This window comes from Coccinella septempunctata, chromosome 9, assembly GCF_907165205.1.
Source record: "Coccinella septempunctata chromosome 9, icCocSept1.1, whole genome shotgun sequence".
In the NCBI taxonomy this organism is placed as follows: domain Eukaryota; kingdom Metazoa; phylum Arthropoda; class Insecta; order Coleoptera; family Coccinellidae; genus Coccinella; species Coccinella septempunctata.
The window spans coordinates 7,611,887-7,629,859 of record NC_058197.1 but is presented as its reverse complement, the minus strand read 5'-3'; the positions used below and the strand labels follow the sequence as shown (position 1 = coordinate 7,629,859).

At 38.0% G+C, this 17,973-nt stretch overlaps 1 protein-coding gene across 2 annotated transcripts; it reads right to left on the bottom strand.

Annotated features, from left to right (window-relative positions):
• Positions 1-7,501: 7,501 nt before the first annotated feature.
• On the bottom strand, positions 7,502-17,425 carry LOC123320772 (protein ILRUN). 2 transcript variants are annotated; one of them, XM_044908197.1, is made up of 4 exons: positions 17,294-17,425; positions 11,552-11,627; positions 9,999-10,136; positions 7,502-8,225 (listed from the first exon to the last, which is right to left on the bottom strand). In XM_044908197.1, exons 3-4 carry the CDS (start codon positions 10,120-10,122, stop codon positions 7,672-7,674), a joined length of 678 nt encoding a protein of 225 aa, XP_044764132.1. In that variant the 5' UTR covers positions 10,123-10,136; positions 11,552-11,627; positions 17,294-17,425; the 3' UTR covers positions 7,502-7,671. The 2 variants fall into 2 exon arrangements, with proteins under 2 accessions (XP_044764132.1, XP_044764133.1); XM_044908198.1 differs by lacking the exon at positions 11,552-11,627 and having other exon boundaries at positions 17,294-17,316.
• Positions 17,426-17,973: the final 548 nt, after the last annotated feature.

Here is a 17,973-nt window from a genome sequence, read left to right as displayed (position 1 = left end):
TTAAAGGACTAAAAGAGTGATAGCTTTCATTGATTGCCTAAAAACAATTATTTTTAATTCCATCATATGACATTCCTATTTCCAATGACACAAAGATGAAATATAATCCTATCGAATAAGAAGGGATTAAAATTTTGGCGTATTGTCAAAGAGGAACAAGAGATTTCACTCCTCGAATTTAGTTCCCGAATCTATGTCGGTGGTGGGGCGATCTTCGCAATGCTTTGCCCCGAACCAATTTCCCACTTGCCTTCTAGTTGCGAGGGAGCCAATCAGATCGCAGGAATTTCGAATGGCTAATCAAATTGAAGATTCAGTCGAACAGAATCAGCTGATCCCGTGTTTTGATTGTCAAATTGAAAGCAAATAATCCTTTAGGATTTTTTCATTAGAATAAAGAATAAGTCATTCATTTATGAATAATATCGATAAATAGGCCACTTCAACCCGCTGTCAGATAGACATCAAAATTGAATTGTGGAGGATTAACAGGTGTTGTGTACGTAAATAAAACATATGAATCATATAATTAGGAATATTGTTGTACTTTTAGTTAATATACGTACATTGAATTAGCATTATATTCTTCGAGTGAGGAATTTCACTTGTAATGAAGCGTTTTTTGTCGTCCATAATTTTTGTGAGGTTAGAAGGTTGGAATGGCTTCGATTCGTAAGAGTTTCAATCGTTTTCTTCATAATTCAACAGACAATCATATTGATATTATCAATGTTTCTAGAGGATAGTTCGTGATTATTTAAAATTCAGAAAATAATAATAATAATTGTCTGCTAGGTTATGTTTGAAAATTTCGAATTTGACGTAAGGGACTCCGCCCATTTCTGCTCAAGGTCAAAGTAACACGCAGCGTCATTATTGTAGAGTGAAATCTCTTGTTCCTCTTTGGTATTGTGATCTATTTTTAAGTTAGAAAGCTACTAGTAGGACAGAGGATCTACCTTTTCTGGCAATTTGCTTTAAAAACCCATAATAAAATTAATTGAATAAATAAAGAGGCCAAAAATACCACTCTGCGCTATATCGATAAGATATCGGTACTACCCACCCCTGTCTGTCATCGGTGCTAACCTCATTTTTGTGAAACAGAGATAGACTTCTTCTTCTTCTTTCTTTTACTATGTCCACGGCTGCTCAGGCCATTCAAACAAATTTCCACATCAGCCGAATGAGCCTGTTGCTAAGCAGATCTTTTTTCCTACCTAGTTTTTTGTTGGGCATGCTTAGGTTATTTTTCGCGACCCCCAATATTCCGCCCACAGATAGCGATTTCCCAACCCCCTTCAGCTTATGGTCCCATTTCACCTATTCCACTCGGTGCTCACGAAATGATTATATCATGGTTACATACTGACTAGTAACTAATGCATTGCCGATACTTAATATCTATAATCAAACTATTAAACCAAATTTAAAGATTTACACTGTAGTTTTTATAAACTACTTCACTGCTCCGCTATTACAATATTCAACTATAACATCTTCATCCAACTGGAAGATTTATTGTAATATCGAAACATGTGCAGTAGTAAAAACTAATCGTTAGTCAAAAACCTTTGCGTTTACCTGGGCCCATGACCGTTTAATTGCGATGGTGAATCCTTTAATGCTCGAAACTATCTGTATTTTGTTTTGAGTACTTAGTAATATTATCGAGAAACTGCCATTTTCAACATTATTATCATTTCGAACAATGGTATCCAACTCTCATCCGCCTTAAACTTCTTTGAGAACTTGTGAAACATCTCGTTACGACCGCTACGTGATAAAAAAACGTACATTTACATTAAAAAAAAATGTCAGAACCGAAAGAACTCGATGAACTTGAAACACTGAGACAAGTCCGCATCATACAGCTTGCTCCAATTTCTACATCCTATTAGTATTACTAAGTATAAGACTAGTCAAAATAACAACCATTTATGGTATTTGAAATCTCACGTTACGTTAACGTACCATCTACCCTTCCTGTGATTTTCATTATAGGTTAAATATTAGTATTTAGATAAAATTAATTAATATTTTATTGTATATTATCTTTTGTTTTGGAGCTGAAATATATTGTGCATTTTTTATCGGAGTATGACGATTTCTGAAATATCATGGTTAATAAGAATGTGACTGATTGACATGAAACATTTCCTCACATGATATGCGTGATTTGAGTTGTTCTATTCACATTTTTGTCGTAAAAACTGATATTTCAACCATCTTTATGTGTATGTAGTGTGTTCTGAAGCTTGTTGCCAAAATCAATCAGTATAAACCATTTTTAAACATTTCATATACATCAAAATCATGTAAAAACTCATAGTTAGTAGAAACGAATTCTGTTGTTTGGTACTCACTATGACTTAAATCATCGAGTCCATTGATTTGTTTCACTGGTGCTATTTCGCCGTTTCGGACAGGGTATAGAGGATTGAAAAATATTTTTCACAGTTCTTGTTTCAGCTTCAAATAAAGTCTCCAATATTTCTTTGACATGTTGATATTTACAACCTTTTTTAGATTCAAAAAATCATGCTGATTGAAAAAAAATTATGGATAATACAAACGTGCTATTATCTATTGTGTTTTATTGATTTAATCTTTTTAGAAAGGTAGCATTAACCTCATCGACACCTCATCAGATGTTTATAAAAAGGTATATGATATGGGGTGATGCTGATCATGACGGCGGTGAAACATATTGTTCAACAATACTGTTTCTGGTGTGATAGATCACAGAATCTCCAAAAACAGAGAGCCGGGGTAGACTTGAAATTATCAGTGGAGAAGGGTATCAGTGAAGACTAGGATAGTAGTGTCTTCTAAGTCTCTGCTTTTCAACGGTTTTTGATCGTTAAGCAAAAACCTAGATGTAACTGATTTAAGAACGAACTCTCACTGGCAAAAATATCTGGCAACAAAGTAAATGATCACTACTTTATTCCTACAGAATTGAATTATATACAAAAATGTACAGGTAATAATAAATGTTGATGTCAACTGGCGGACTGGTCGGCGTGGGACGGTTGATGAAATACGGTCAATTAAATACGGTCACTCCAGAAAAATACGGTTGAAATAAACGGTAAATTCGGTTGAATTATGAAAGCCTGGCTAGTCACTCCCTCTTCCGGCGGAAATCGGTAAGGTGGCTGGTACCGGTCCAATTGCAGTGCACCCTGTCTCTCTTTCTCTCTCTCGGTGACCCTCAAAATGCTTGTCAGACAGCAGGTCGGAATAAGCTGTCAACCTGTAACTTGATCGGTCGGAAGTCAGCAATATATTAACACAATAAGTACAAAAATACGGCCCAAAGTCCTCTTGGGACCCAACGGCGGTCGAACGGTCGCGGAAGTCGGCAATCTACACAGGCTAAAATGACTAGATCAAGTTTAAACGGTAGGTCGGTATATTCAGCTGGTTAAACGGACTGAAGAAAGTAGGAAACAGTGAAAATATTACCCCAGGTATGCACTACGGAAAGAATAAAAATGCTACGAGTGACTTGCCTTGAACTTTCAAACTTGTCTTAATTCCAACTGTACTGCACGGTAAAACACTTTACACGCGGAAAACTGTCCCCACTATGGGTAACTCATTTCCCCATTGGATATACTCAAATTGTTCAATCATGTTGTCAATCAACTGGCTCGGAAAGAGACAGAAACAATTGAAGAGAAGAAGGAAAAACGGAACAAGTTGAAAAACCTTTCTCGAGTCAGAACGGTCGAACGGAAAGAATTATAAGATATATGAATTCTGAAAACAAAAGATATATACGGTTTCCGCTACAAACATGGGCCTGGTTGGTGGAAAATAATGCCATAATATCACTCGGTAAAGCCTCCCTATGACATAATGATGGTAAAGTATCGGTGAAGAAATTTCCTTTTGTGACGGAGCAAAAATCTGCCACGTCATACTGGGTTAGGTTAAGTTAGGTTAGGCCCGTTAGGTTAGAGGCTTATTGAGATCAAGACACAGGTTCGGTGAATAATCTGGAGAAGAAACACTTGCAATGCAATAGAAATAGAGCGTAAGTATAGTATAGAGAGAAGGGGTTACAGTGCACTGGAACCTTAAGGTCTATTGTGCCCCCTATCAGAACTGTTCTCATCGCGCCCTTTACAGCTCGCCTTTCAGTCCCAGAGATCTGATGAAATCCAATATCTGGGACGGTTTCAACGGAGAGTCCCTACTCCCACACATTTCCTGTCCAAAGCTCTCTTTCCTTTGGCTTGCAATGGTATAGCATTCCGTAAACAGGTGAATAGGAGAGTTTCTTCCTCCTCCCCACAGAATCTACATTCGTCAGTCTTCGACAAACCCATTCTCAACAGATGCTTCTTTAGGCGACAATGTCCTGTGAGAAAGCTATTCAGTAGGTGTAGTTGGTTCTTACTGAGATCCAGATATTTTTTGGATTTAGCAGTTTCAAAGTTCCGAAGGAACTTTTCGGAGTGATCGATCCCTGGGAGATTACGCCAGAGTTTTTCCCTTTCGGCTTTCTCCTTCTCCATGAACTCCTTCTTGTAGGTGCATCTTCCTATACTACAGAAAGGTCAACAGGCCTTCTACTTCGCCTGCTGAACCTCTGCCAAAGTCTCCGTTTGTGGCCAATCATATTATATGCAATATGGTCTGTTATCAATCCAAGGTTTGGTGCGGCTGGTGAAAATCTCCTTCACAGAGCTATTCACCTGCAGAGACGAACTTAGGATGATCAGAAACAGATGAAAACCCTTCTGGGTACAGAAGTAGCAACACCCTCATTTTTCATCGACACACTGAGTAAGTTTTCCTTTTTTATTGAAGACGGGGATCCGATTGATTGATCGTCTGGCACACGAGCAAAGATAACTTCAGCCTGAGTGGTTTGCTGCCCAAAATAACAGTTATCAAGTTACTACCGAAGAGACAAACCAATAGCGCTATGAACTCTCCTGTTCATAGAATGCTCAGTCAATGTAACAGCTTTAAAGAAGTAATTGACCCATTTTTTCTCAGCACAATTTCTGTCAAGTCAAGGCTAAAGAGTTATTTCATCACATCTTACCATTGATCGCGGTATTCTGACTTTCGGCCCACATAGATGATGTATACTGTTGTGGTGGTTTTTTCTTTTTATATTGAATACGTAATTTTAATTCTCCAGCATTTTTTTTGCTTTTTTTTAAGGTACTTCTATTTTTTTTTAATCTAAATTGTGACCATTTTTTGGGTATTCAATTACCTGTATGTGTCCTGATTAACAACAATAAACAACAACAATAAACAAAATACTATTTCTACTTAACAAATAGCAAGTATGAGTTGAATGCCGTATTTTTTAATTGTTATTTGTTCCTGTGGCCGAAATTCCCAATTTCTATTAGTCTTAGAGCTAGCAACATTTACGAGCATGAATTTTTAGGAAGGTTGATTTTTCAATATATGATTACTTATATTAGACTCACTCGAACACTAAACGACACCTCTGCCAGCTGGGGACGTTGCGTTCTCTCGTGCGCAGAGGTTCTTTATAGGTAAAAAAAGATGAAATTGCACTCATTTTAGGAAGATTCATTTTTCTTGCATTTACTTCAGAACACAATTAGGAATATGTATATATTTTTTTTGGTAGCCGTTTTGGACGTTGCTGAATGCCTGGCAGACGCCATTTCCGATGAAGAAAATAGTGAAATTTCGAACCACTTCAGGAAGGCTGAAATTTTGATATTATGATATTCAAGAGTTAAACATGAGATCGGCAGATATTAATGCGGTTGCAAGATTCAAAATACTACGTTATCGGACAGGGCATAATGCGAAGTCGCGAAAGAGTCAAGCAACCATTTCAGGAAGGCTGAAAATTTTCTATTCCAAGTATTGTTCCTCTGCATTCCCCATGTACTTACGTACAGTTCTCGCCGTTCCGAGCAGTACCGCCTTCTCCATGGCTCTATAGATATTTTCTCAAGTTCTCTAGTAGTTTCTTTGGTATCAGGCCTGTAGATGACATGACAACAGGTATGGTCTTGATATCTTTGAGCTTCCACTGTCTCCTGGTTTGTTCCTCGAGATCTCTGTACTTTGAAATTTTTTCAGTATGCCTATCGAGAAAATTGTCATTATTTGGATTCGCCACATCGATTAATAGTGCTCTGTCCTCATCCTTATTAAGCAATATGAGGTCTGGTCTATTGTGGGTTATTTTCCGGTCTGTGAGAACCGTGCGATCCCAGTAGAGCTTGTGATGTTCATTTTCCAATACAGCATCTGGATGGTAATTGTAATAAGAAACCTTTTTCGAACTTAGAAGTTGGTGTTTTAGTGCCAATTCTTGGTGAAGAATCTTGGCAATGGCATCATGTATTCCGTGCCCGCAAACTTCTGACATCCCCCGGTGATGTGGTGGATAGCTTCATGTATCGCACAGCCATAACGACAGCTATCATCCGCCACTCAGGCATCCGTGGCGATATATTTCATGTAGTTCCTTGTTGGAATCACCTGATCCTGGATGGCGAGCATGAAGCCCTCTGTGTCAGGAAACAACCTTTCCAGAAGTCAACCAGTAGTTCGACGCAGATATGTCGACGTAATCATGGTTGACCTCGTTCTGGTGCCTCCCATGCAAAGGTTTGCCAATCAGTTTCTGCATTTTACTTTCTGCAGAGTGTTCGACGGTTTCCGAGTGGTCCTGCTGTAGCTCTAACGGTGTAGAACTATCAGCAACACAAACTACTTGACGGAGTTCTGATGAAGCAGCCTTGCTCACAAAATATTTTCGAAGTCCTTCAATTTCCTGGGACATACGGTTGGACAAATCAACAATTCCTCTACCCCCAAGATGTCGTGGCACCTCGGTCCGTTCTATTGAGCTTTTGGGGTGATGTTTATTGTGTTTAGTCAGCATCGTCCTTATTTTTCTCTGTTAGGCTGATAAATCGGTGGTGGTCCAAGAGATGATACCGAATGAGTAGCTCAGCGCCGTGCAAGCGTAGGTATTAATAGCTTTTATCAGATTCTTGCTGTTAAGGCCTGTTCTCATTATCCTTTTCAAATAAAATTATTATTAATATTATTGGCCTCGTGACAACATGTGTTTCTAAAGGGATATTTTGTTGTCGCCTAGCGATCAACTGGTTTTATTTGTTCCTGTGACCGAAAATCCCACCTTCTCTTATTTTGAGGAGTGTTTTCTTCTCATCAAGGAGGTTGTTACTGTATGGAAATGGAAAATTTCTTCCAGAAAAATTCGTCCTTCAAAACAAGTTGGTACACCTAGTGTTGCAATAAAATGTTTTTCTTTTATGTTGTATTTTTTCAACTAGTACTCTCTACAACTCGAACTTTTTAAGCCCTCAAAGTTCGAGTTATGGGCGTTCGACTCCCCAGAAAGAATTTCTAGGAATATTCCTAGAAATTATTTCTAGAGAATTCATTAATACTGGGAGTTTTTGGTTTTTATGTCGCATTAATCAAATTTTGAACTGAACTTCAATCAATATCTTATTCAGTAATCTATTCCCAAAAAAAATTCCAATATCAAAGTTTAATAAGAATTTTTGAAACCTAACAATTATCTTTCACGAAAATAAATTTGTACATCACTTCATCACAAAAGTTTGTCTTCGCCTAGAATATGCCTCTCCAGATCACAGAATGTTCACTTCTAAATCACAGTCCTTGTTTATTGTTCACATCGAAGGGATTCGGGCAGTCCGAAGAGTCAACTATCCTGTTACCCAAAGACCTCAACGCTTCCAGTTCTTTAGCTAGTCTGGACGTGCGTTCCTCATCCACCTCGACAATCACCCACATCGTTTCCCCAAAATACGTGCCGTCTGATACGCACAACCTCCACTTCGACTGATAAATAGCGGACTTTTCGGGGGCGACAAAGTCCACCACTAAACGATAACTTGAACCGGGCGTCAAACAAGGCACCTGTATCCTTCCCGGGCGATTCAATCCAACTGGCGGTTGACACTGCTCGGCGTAGCAACCCGGCGGCCATTTATCTGATCCAGTATTGCTTATCGTCCAAACATGTTCGAACTTGGTGTGGGGTTCTAGTATCTTTCTGGTGCTGCTCTCTGGTTCGCTGATCAGGGTCATGCGCGGTAGCGGACACTGCGATTCTGCGTCCAGATACGAACAGATGGCGCCTTGTAAGTTCCAGTTGTTCATGTCCAAGAAAAACGATGCAGTCGAATAGTTGATATCCTTGCCTGAAATCAAATTGATGAAGTGATTAAAAACAAACTTTTTGAATACTTCCTTGGACACGCTTAACTCCTCAATTTTACATATTTCACAAGTTATGTAATTCAAAATGAAAATCAACCTGTAAACAGTTTTATGCAAAACAGTTAATACTCAAGGTATGAATAATGTGCGTTTTTTTTTTCATGCTGTATCTTGAAAAGAATATACACTGCGCAAAAAATTAACGCACATTATGGAAATCTTAAATTTATTCTAAAACTGAAGGTGTTCTCAATGATAATTAGTTTCATCAGAATTATGCATGCATATGTTATCCACTTTCAACGGTTTTCTTCAATACAGATGTTTTTTCCCAGCAGGAATAAAAAAAGATGATATTATCAGATTTTGAATGTATTGGCTCCATTCTAAAATCAGTTGTTCTCGATCAATTCTAGTGATCAATAGTGTTTCTTTCGTTTGATTTTCTACACTCGATCGCTATGCAACGGGAAACACGCAATTTGACCCAAGAGGAATGTGCCCAAGCGGTAGTTTTGCGAGAAGAAGAAGTTTGCGACATACACAAGAATTGCAGAAAGGTTTGGAGTTTCCCATACAAGTGTGTCCAGAATGTTGCAGCGATTCAGGGAGACAGGTATGAATGTCCGAAGACCAGGACAGGGTAGACCACAGGTAACAACTGCCATTCAAAAACGTTACTCGAGAGTTTCTTCGTTGAGAGAACGGTTTTCAACCGCTTGCCTCCTTCAAATTCAGCTTGAGCAAACTCATGAGGTGCAAATTAGCACTCAGACAATAAGAAATCGCCTCAGAGAATATGTGTCGCGGAAAGAGGCCCATCTCTTACCCCAGCCCATCGAAGGGCGCGTTTGGATTTTGCGAGAGAGCATATCCATTGGGAAGAGGCCGATTGGGAAAGAGTTCTCTTCACAGATGAGTCTAGATTCTGCCTCTACCATTGTGATCGACGTTCCCTTGTATACAGACGTCCACATGAAAGATATGCTCAGTGCAAATTCCTGAATACTACTGGTTTAGGGGAAAGATCGATTATGGTATGCTTGCTCGCACAGACCTAGTGGTCGTTGATAATGGAGCTATGAATGCTGATAAGTATATAAGGAACATTCTTGAAGAGCTAGAAGGCCATTTGCCCGATACATTGGTGAAAATTTCATTTTTATGGACGATAATGCCAGACCCCATCGTGCGCGCATCGTTCAGGAGTACCTTGAAGAGGTCGAAGTCTCTCGAATGGAATGGCCAGCAAGAAGTCCAGATCTCAATCCGATTGAGCAGGTTTGGGACAACCTCAATAGAAGGCTGAGAAGTTCAGAAAATCATCCAGCTACTCTTAATGACTTAGGAATCCAACTCGGAGAAATCTGGGAAGGATTAGATCAGAACATTTTAAGATCACTCATTTTGAGTATGAACCGTCGTTGCCGAGCTGTAATTAACCAAGGGGTGGAAATACCAAGTATTAAATCACTTATCAGCATTTCAGTATTTTGAAAATTGTTCATTTCTCTTCTTTCACATAAGATTCGCCGAAATCCTGAATTTTTCTTCCTTTCATGTGTCTTGTTTCGTTCAAAACCTTCCCGAGAGAACATAAAAAATAAGTTACAAAGTCAATGTAGAGTTAACTTTCATAAAAATTGAGATTTTCAGAATGTGCGTTAATTTTTTTGCGCAGTGTATAATGGTACACCTCTCCACTTTTTTATCATTGGGATTTAATCGCTAACCTCATATACTTTTCTTCTCACCTAAAAGCCTCTGCAGTTGATTCACCAAGTCGTCGCGATCAGTTGTTCCCAGGCAACTAAACTGATGCAGAAGTGTCTGCTCCACCTCCATCGCTGAGGTAGCATCATTATCATCCATCTCCATCTTTAAAAGGATCTCTAAAAAAAAACACCATTACATGAATCTATTGCGGATAGCAATTTCGGTTTTCACGAAAAGCGAGACCGGGACTCCTTTCAAAGTTTTTACCTATCTAGTGCAGAAGTACCAGAAACAGCCAAAATCAATCATGTAACCATAGCGTTTTCGTGTTAACAAAATGTTCAAACAGCGAAAAACGGTCTTCCACCTACTCGACTTGAAAATGAGGTAGGGGACGAATAAGGGGAATGTCACACATAGGGCGAGTTCCGATATTGCTGGTGTTACTGGCCCGCATTCGAATAACAATAGAACTCGATCGACTGGGCCAATAGACATCGTCTCTGGAAATACTGACAGTACTGTGCGGGAATATCGGAACTACCCCATAGCGGTTTTAACCGAGACGTTTCACGGTAGCGTTCATTTGGTCGTTGTCAGACGGGTCGATTTTTGGCTGTATTCGGGTTCGGCTTTTGGACGGTCCAAGAATTGTTCTAAAACTGCGCAAAACTGTTGCGCCCTAGTATAAAATCCTCTGCGCAGTTCTAGAACCATTCTCGGACTGTCTGAAAGCCGAACCCGAATACAGCTTTTATAAACGGTTAATATCCAAAATACAAGGCGGTGTGAGATAGTGAACAAAACGATATAAACGCCGCGTCTGACTTGTCCACTGATGATTAAACGAAAGGCGCATTCTTCTTCTTTGTTTCCCAAACTTTCATCGTTGGGAAACCTTGGGCTCGTCCATTGGACATGCCCGGTATCACATGTCATAATCTTCGGTTTCTCGGGTTTGGTGTTTGTTTACTCAGGAATAGGTTGACACAGACAAATCAAGGCGTATTATGGTCCGACGATCCATCGAGTCGGTTTTAAACGCTTGTCGTTTCATTCCGCTACGTCTGATATGGTCCGTTTGAAACCCATTGACATGACTCACCGATATGTGTTTACTCTCGTGAAACGTCTAGGTCAAAAACGCTCCGTCTGACATTACCCTGAGAGTGTGTGTGACTATTAGTATTCTGTGGTGGACACGTCCATTGATTCGAACTACTAGCCCATACGCAGGGAATAACTATGGAGTAGTACTAAGAGTATATCAACAAGAGGATTCACTCATTTTAGCCTGTTGGGTTTCAATGCACTTGACTGTTTCTTGGTTTAGTGGCAGAGAACGAAAGCAGATGTGCGTTCTGTTCGCAACTGTCAATTCGACTGAGCGATTGAACGATTTCTCGTTCGACTGTAGTTAATCTATCAGCAGTATTTCTGGCGCGTAGCATCTCCCCATTTCAGGTTCATATTCCAGATCTCTTGTTGACACTCTTTGGTAGTAACATTTAAATGATTAGAGGGAACAAGGTACTGCATACACCTAATGTTCAATATTTTGGAATTCCAATAATTTAAAAGGGTAACTTACATAATCTATTATTGTCTTGAAGTATAGCCATGACTAAAGTCGTCAATTAGTTGTTTCTAAAAGAAAAGGTGCTGACCTGAAAATGTTTCAAAAGTAAAAAACAAGTACACTATTTTGAAAATATCGGGAAATGTAAGTTTTGCGCTATTCAACAACCTAATAATCGGCCATATTTTTGGAATATACAAGGTGATTCATTGGCATTGGTAAATGCGCATACAAACAAGATAGATAGAGGACATCCAGGGGCTTCTAAATAACCCATATTCTATAGATTTATCATCCTTTTTTATAAAGATACAGGGTGATTCAATTGATTACCAGATTTATTCGATTAATGATAACTTATGAGCCACCCTGCACATTTTTCTAATATTTGGTCCGTCCATATATTCTTGTCCACAGTGAAGTGTACAACAATAATAACGAAAATCTTATTCCATGTTCGATTTAAAAAAATATTATAGTTGATATATAGATATATAGCTAAGCAGATACCTTACATATCAATATTTTAAAATTTTATTTACAATTTTTGAAAGACCACAAAAAATCAGTATATTTCGTTTCTCCGCAAACAACTTTTTCACCTTTTAACTTGCGTCAAATCTAGATGCCGCTAATGCGGTGGCAGAAAATTGGAAAATAATTAGATTATCTTCCCCAAATGTGACTTTTTCAAAGTTATTTCATAAAAATATAAACTTTTTCTTAGTCTCCTAATTACTGGATCTCATACATACCCTGTATGCGTAGGAAAATTATCATAACACTTCAATGCACTACATCGAAGCAAACATGGAAAATAGGAATAATGTTCATTCTGTAGGAAGTATGCCTTTATTTTAAACGCAAATATAACGTTGATAGAAATCTACATTTTGAAGGATAAACAAAACAGTTAATCAAAAACAAGTTTTTTTCTCAGCATCTATTTATATTTTTTGCTAGAGTATGATCATTTCCTGATTCTTCTGATGTGTTCCAGTTGAAAGTAACCCGTACGTATTGATTAATTTAGTAAATAATAAACTTCAGGTTTATAAATACAACATATCGAACTCAAAGCGTCTTATTTATTAAATCAATTATGTGTTGAATCATTGCTCCAACTTAAGAGTACCAACTCTGTTACTGGTTGTTCCGATAAAGTTTAACCGAAAAGAAGAAAGCTACCTGCTTAACCTTACCAGTGCCGCTGCTAGTGCTATCCCTCACTCTCCTTACTATTGACTTCGCCTAAAGGTACCTACAGATTACTGTGACGTGACGTGGGACCACGTCATAATGCGCATGATTCAAAAATCTAACGTAGGGTTGTTCTGTAGTGACGTACATTCCGTCCGTCGCTATTCCTTACACAAACTCTCAATCTTTTTCTCAAATTACTTTTCACTATAGAAGTTCGCAGGTTCAGCCGTTATTCTCCATAGAAAAGATTTATGATATACTTCATTTCTGGTTTATTCTAAGAGAAGGTGTTTTCAAATAGGAGGATTTATTTTCAACAGGTGGTAGATCTCATCAAAATAAACCATTTCTGTCAGCAAGTGTCAGTCACTCTTAAAGGGAAAAATGCCCAACATACTTGCGTGCGAAATTCAAATTTCGTTCAGTTTTCTTGATTCTGACAGTTCTCCAAGCAACTCTCCCGAATTTTTCTTCCGTTTCAACCTTCTACAACGGCAAGGTTTCGAAGAAGAAATTAATATAATTGGTTCAGCCGTTTTTATTCATGAAGAAGATTATTCACAGAAGTTGTTTAAATTTCTCACCAATAGTTGCATATGCATCTTGACCGGCATCATAGTAATTAGTGACTGCATGCATCAACGATAATATCAGTTTGTTCAAGAATGACTTCACAAGCACTTTTTTTTTCGATGTCTCCATTCTTCTACAGTCTCCATCTTTCCCTCATGATACACCAAGGTTTTCAAATCACCCTAAAGGAAGAAATCGCAAGGATTTAGATAAGGGGAGAGTGCATGCCGAAAGATTGGACCACTGCGCCCTATCAACCTATTGGGGAAATATATCATTTAACTAGGCTTGGATATTTCGTTGAAGAGAGAATAACCCAAAAACGCAAAAACCAGGAAGAAGACAACCAGTTGGTATGACAGCTGGACATCAATGTTATAAGAAGGCAGATGACAGAAATGACAGGACTCCGTCCTAATTCAAGAGGAAGAAGAAAAAAGGTTTAAACTTCCAATTGCAATATGCTTGTACCCTTTGATAGTAGTAGGTTTAAATTTGTTTTTGACTCCATTGAATAAAGAAATACTTTTCTTTATTCAAAGACAGTGTCTTCCATACTTTACTGATTACTGGGTGTGTTGGACGGATAAACCAAACCTGCCACTGCGAACAAGCGATCTATTGTAGCACACAGGCAAGCTCGTAGAGCTAGATCTCTCTCTCTCCAGTCCCATCCTGCCCAAAAAGGAGATGATGTCGGAGGGGGAGAGATTCTTGAGTTCCTCTAGGATCGGAGAACCGAATACTCCATGTCTGACCCTGTCTGCCGCCGGGCAGTCACAGAGTATATGCTCAATCGTTTCGTCCTCCTCTAAGCAGAGTCTGCAGAGCGGGTCATTGACGATGCTAAGCTTTTTAAGATGGGCTCTGAGTCTACTATGTCCTGTGAAAGCCGCCATTATAGATCTCAGATTTGTTCTAGAAAATCCTAGCCAACGACTGGTGTATGGGCTGGGAGGCACTGAATTAGCCCTGTGCGAGTGACGCAGTCCAGGACGGTTGCGCCAGTACTCCAGGACCTTTTGCCTTATCCAGCTGTTGTTCCGGTCCCTGATCAAGGAATTGGAAATTCCTATACTAGGTTCCGGGCCAATAAGCGTTGATGTTGCGCCTTCTCTGGCTAGAGCATCCGATACATCGTTGCCTCTGAAGCCAGAGTGTCCAGGTACCCAAATCAGTTGCAGTCTGTTTAAACTTCCCAATTTGGAGAGTTTAGATCTGCATTCAAATACCTGTGCCGAGTTGCATTTGTCTGCTGCGAGAGATTTAATCGCAGCTTGACTATCCGTTAGGATTTTTATTGACCTACCCGCCCAACCAATGTTAAGCAAATGACTGGAGCATAGATCAATGGCGAAGATTTCTGCCTGAAATGCTGTCACCGACTTTCCCAGACTGGCACTGAGTTCAGTCAGCGGTCTATGACTGTAGACTCTTTCATACTTTGTGTGCTGTTTGTTCATCCTTGACTATTTTCAGTTCTTTCTCGATATCTGCCATTGGAGATGTTGCAGGTGTTTCGACGTATGTATCGGATATCCTTCTGCGTACAGAACTACAATATTTCAACCCACCTTTTACGATAACCTTACTGATAATGCCATCAACTGCATTACTCTAGCTTCTTTTGTTTTCGAGTTATAGGCCAACATGAAAATTTGGACGATTTCAAAATTGATCATTATCTCCGTGTCTGTTGGTGCTAGGATGTTGAAATTAAAACATTATACACTTTTTTAATAGCTATCTAGTTGCTTACCTACACTGATTTTTTTCAAGAGGTTTAATTGCTGGACTATAACAAGAAGTTCAAAATATCTTCTCTCCCCCCCCCAGATTATAATATTACACCATGCCTAGAGGCATATTATTCAGGGATTCAGCCTAGTCAATACTTGTAATTTCACAAACTATATTTATCATGATATCTGAATGAATGAGGGCGATGTATAAAATATTTAAATATTTTTTTTTTGTGGAAAAAAAGGATTATTCTTTCTATGACATTTCAAACTATTATTGCTTCCCTAAGATAAAACAAAACCTTACATTATAGCTCAGCAACAAAACCTCTTGAAAAAAATCAGAGTACGCCAATGGATCACTATAAAAAAGTGTCTGCTTAATGTCTTTATTTCATGCCATTGATGGCATTATCAGATTCTCGAAAGAATACAACCCTAACATGCCATTCATTTTTATCTATCTCATTGGGTCAAAAAGTTGTAGTTCAGGTATCACAAATTTTGGCAATCTGTACAATCAGCTTGCTGCGGTATCATTTTGCTTGTACTGACCATAAATTGGAAGAGTTCGATAGTTCAATAAATATGAGGCATAAGTGACAAATTCTCGAAAGGGAAAGCAATCAACAAGTCGTGTAACCTACTAAATCATCTGATCTAACTGCCTCTCTTGGGAATAATCAGACCTGTATTTGCAATTTCACTGAATTCCTTTCAAATGCAAAGGGGTGATGTTATCTTGAATTGGTGAAATGATTTATTTTGATGAGTTACCTCCTGTCAAAATAATTGTTAGGAATTGAATTGTATTTACAACTAGGAGTATAATATTCAAATCATCTGGATAAACATTGTCCCATTCATAAATTTCAGGATGATTTTAAGGCTATACATGCAGTTTTCGAATATTTTTTGAATCGAGTTATGAATTTTAGGTCCGTTTGACATATTGAACTGATTTTTATTATCTTACATTTTCCTGCTTTTGTTTTTTTTTTTCTATTTCAGATGAAATTTTCAGGTTGGGGAAGACTCCCTGTATTTTCTTTCTCTTCAAGGAAAGGATCAATTTTTGCTGTGTGAGATGCCCTTCAATACCGAATTCTTCAGTTTATTTCCTAACAGCTCCATTAACAATGACACTCAGGGAGAGAAAGGGTTTTTCCGTAAGCTCTTCTATATATGTGTTCCAAATTGTATGCCAAAACTGTATCGCATACACATTATTGTTTGATATTGAAAATTGTTATGCTCCATTGAGGTAGAAGTTGTAATGCACTAAGGTCAAATGAGATTGAAACCTTGCTCAGAATCCACGATAGAATAGTCTCAGTTGGTACTGAGAAAAATTCTTTTGCCCCTGAATAATACATCTTGAATATACGTAGATCCATTGATCTATTGACCATTGTCAAATATCAAGTAATTGTAAATTATTACAAATGAGTGGCCTGGAACTTGAGACATGACAATTCATTCAAGATTATTGGGTTTTCCTTTAATCATTATACGTTTTGTTTACTGAGAATATTGTAGGTTCTACCTCTTCTCTTATTGAAATGTAATAATAAAAATTGAAGGGAAACTCTAGCAAACCAAAATATTTTTATTATGGGATGATACAAATGCTTTCTGAAAGACATCGCAACTTTAAATATCACAACTTGGAAAAACTTCATACAATCAATCTGTGAGGATTTAAAAAAAAATTTATATTGATTTTTCTCTTTAGAAACCGACATCCAAAAATGTTTATATCTTCAAGATGAAAGATACCAAGTTCAGAGTTACGTGATGTTACCCATGGTTATTTAGACAACATTCCTACGAGATAACAATTTAACAAAAGCATAGTTGACAGTTCAGATTTCCTACTAGTATTTTTTATCTTCTATAAAAATATTGCATGAACGTACTATCAATAACAGTTACTTACTGTTAATTTTTTTAGAAAAATAAAGTTGCTCCGTTAGTTTCTAAAAGATACTGCAGATTCAGAAAAATAATCTTTCTAGAAGTTGTTCAAAATACTGAAATACCAGAAAAGATTTAGGCGATAAGCTCAGAGAAGGTAGGTCGAGCAATATTTACATACGTATATAGATGTCTAAACATAGACCTAATAAAAATATACAGAGACAACTCTGATAATATATAATTATTAGGTCTATGTGTCGAAATTACAAATGTTGAGAGAATGACTTCATTACGAGATTAAATGAAATTTGCTCACCGTAACAGAAGTTAATACATCTTTAGATTCATTCTGTTTTGGATTACAATGCAATTTATATTTATCCTTCCTCTTGTCATCTCTGACCTGTTCACAGATAACAGAGGTTCTCAAGGTTAAGTTGTCAACCATCGAATATCGTCTATGCTATGGCATAGACGATATTCGATATCTGTAGGCAAAAAACTCTATGGAGTTTTTTGCCTACAGATAAAGCGTTCGGTATTACAATCCCAGAGGAGGCGAATTTTTTTATCACGTGACAACCATACGGAGCGGACACCAGTGGTGTCCGCGTTTTCCAGACGCCATTCAACGTGGCGTTTTCTACAACTCGACATGCTCGACAAAGACGATAGTTGAAAATAATTTTTCCTCTGCTGAGTTTCTAATCAGGAAAACTTCAATATATTTTCATGTGAAGCAAAGGCATCATCAGCAACAAAAACGTAATTCAAATTACTGATTGTGTTATCATTACTTGGTAATTTGAATTGTTTATTGAGAAGCTTATCGAAGAATTTAGTATTTTCCATAATTCCGCCATCGGAATTTCGGTCATAACCGACGTCCACATAAAGAAATTCATAGTATATGCGTGGACTATGGCTATCATATCTTATGGCTAAAATATCTTTTATAGTTGTATAAATTAAAAATAAGACCCACTATTAGCTGGC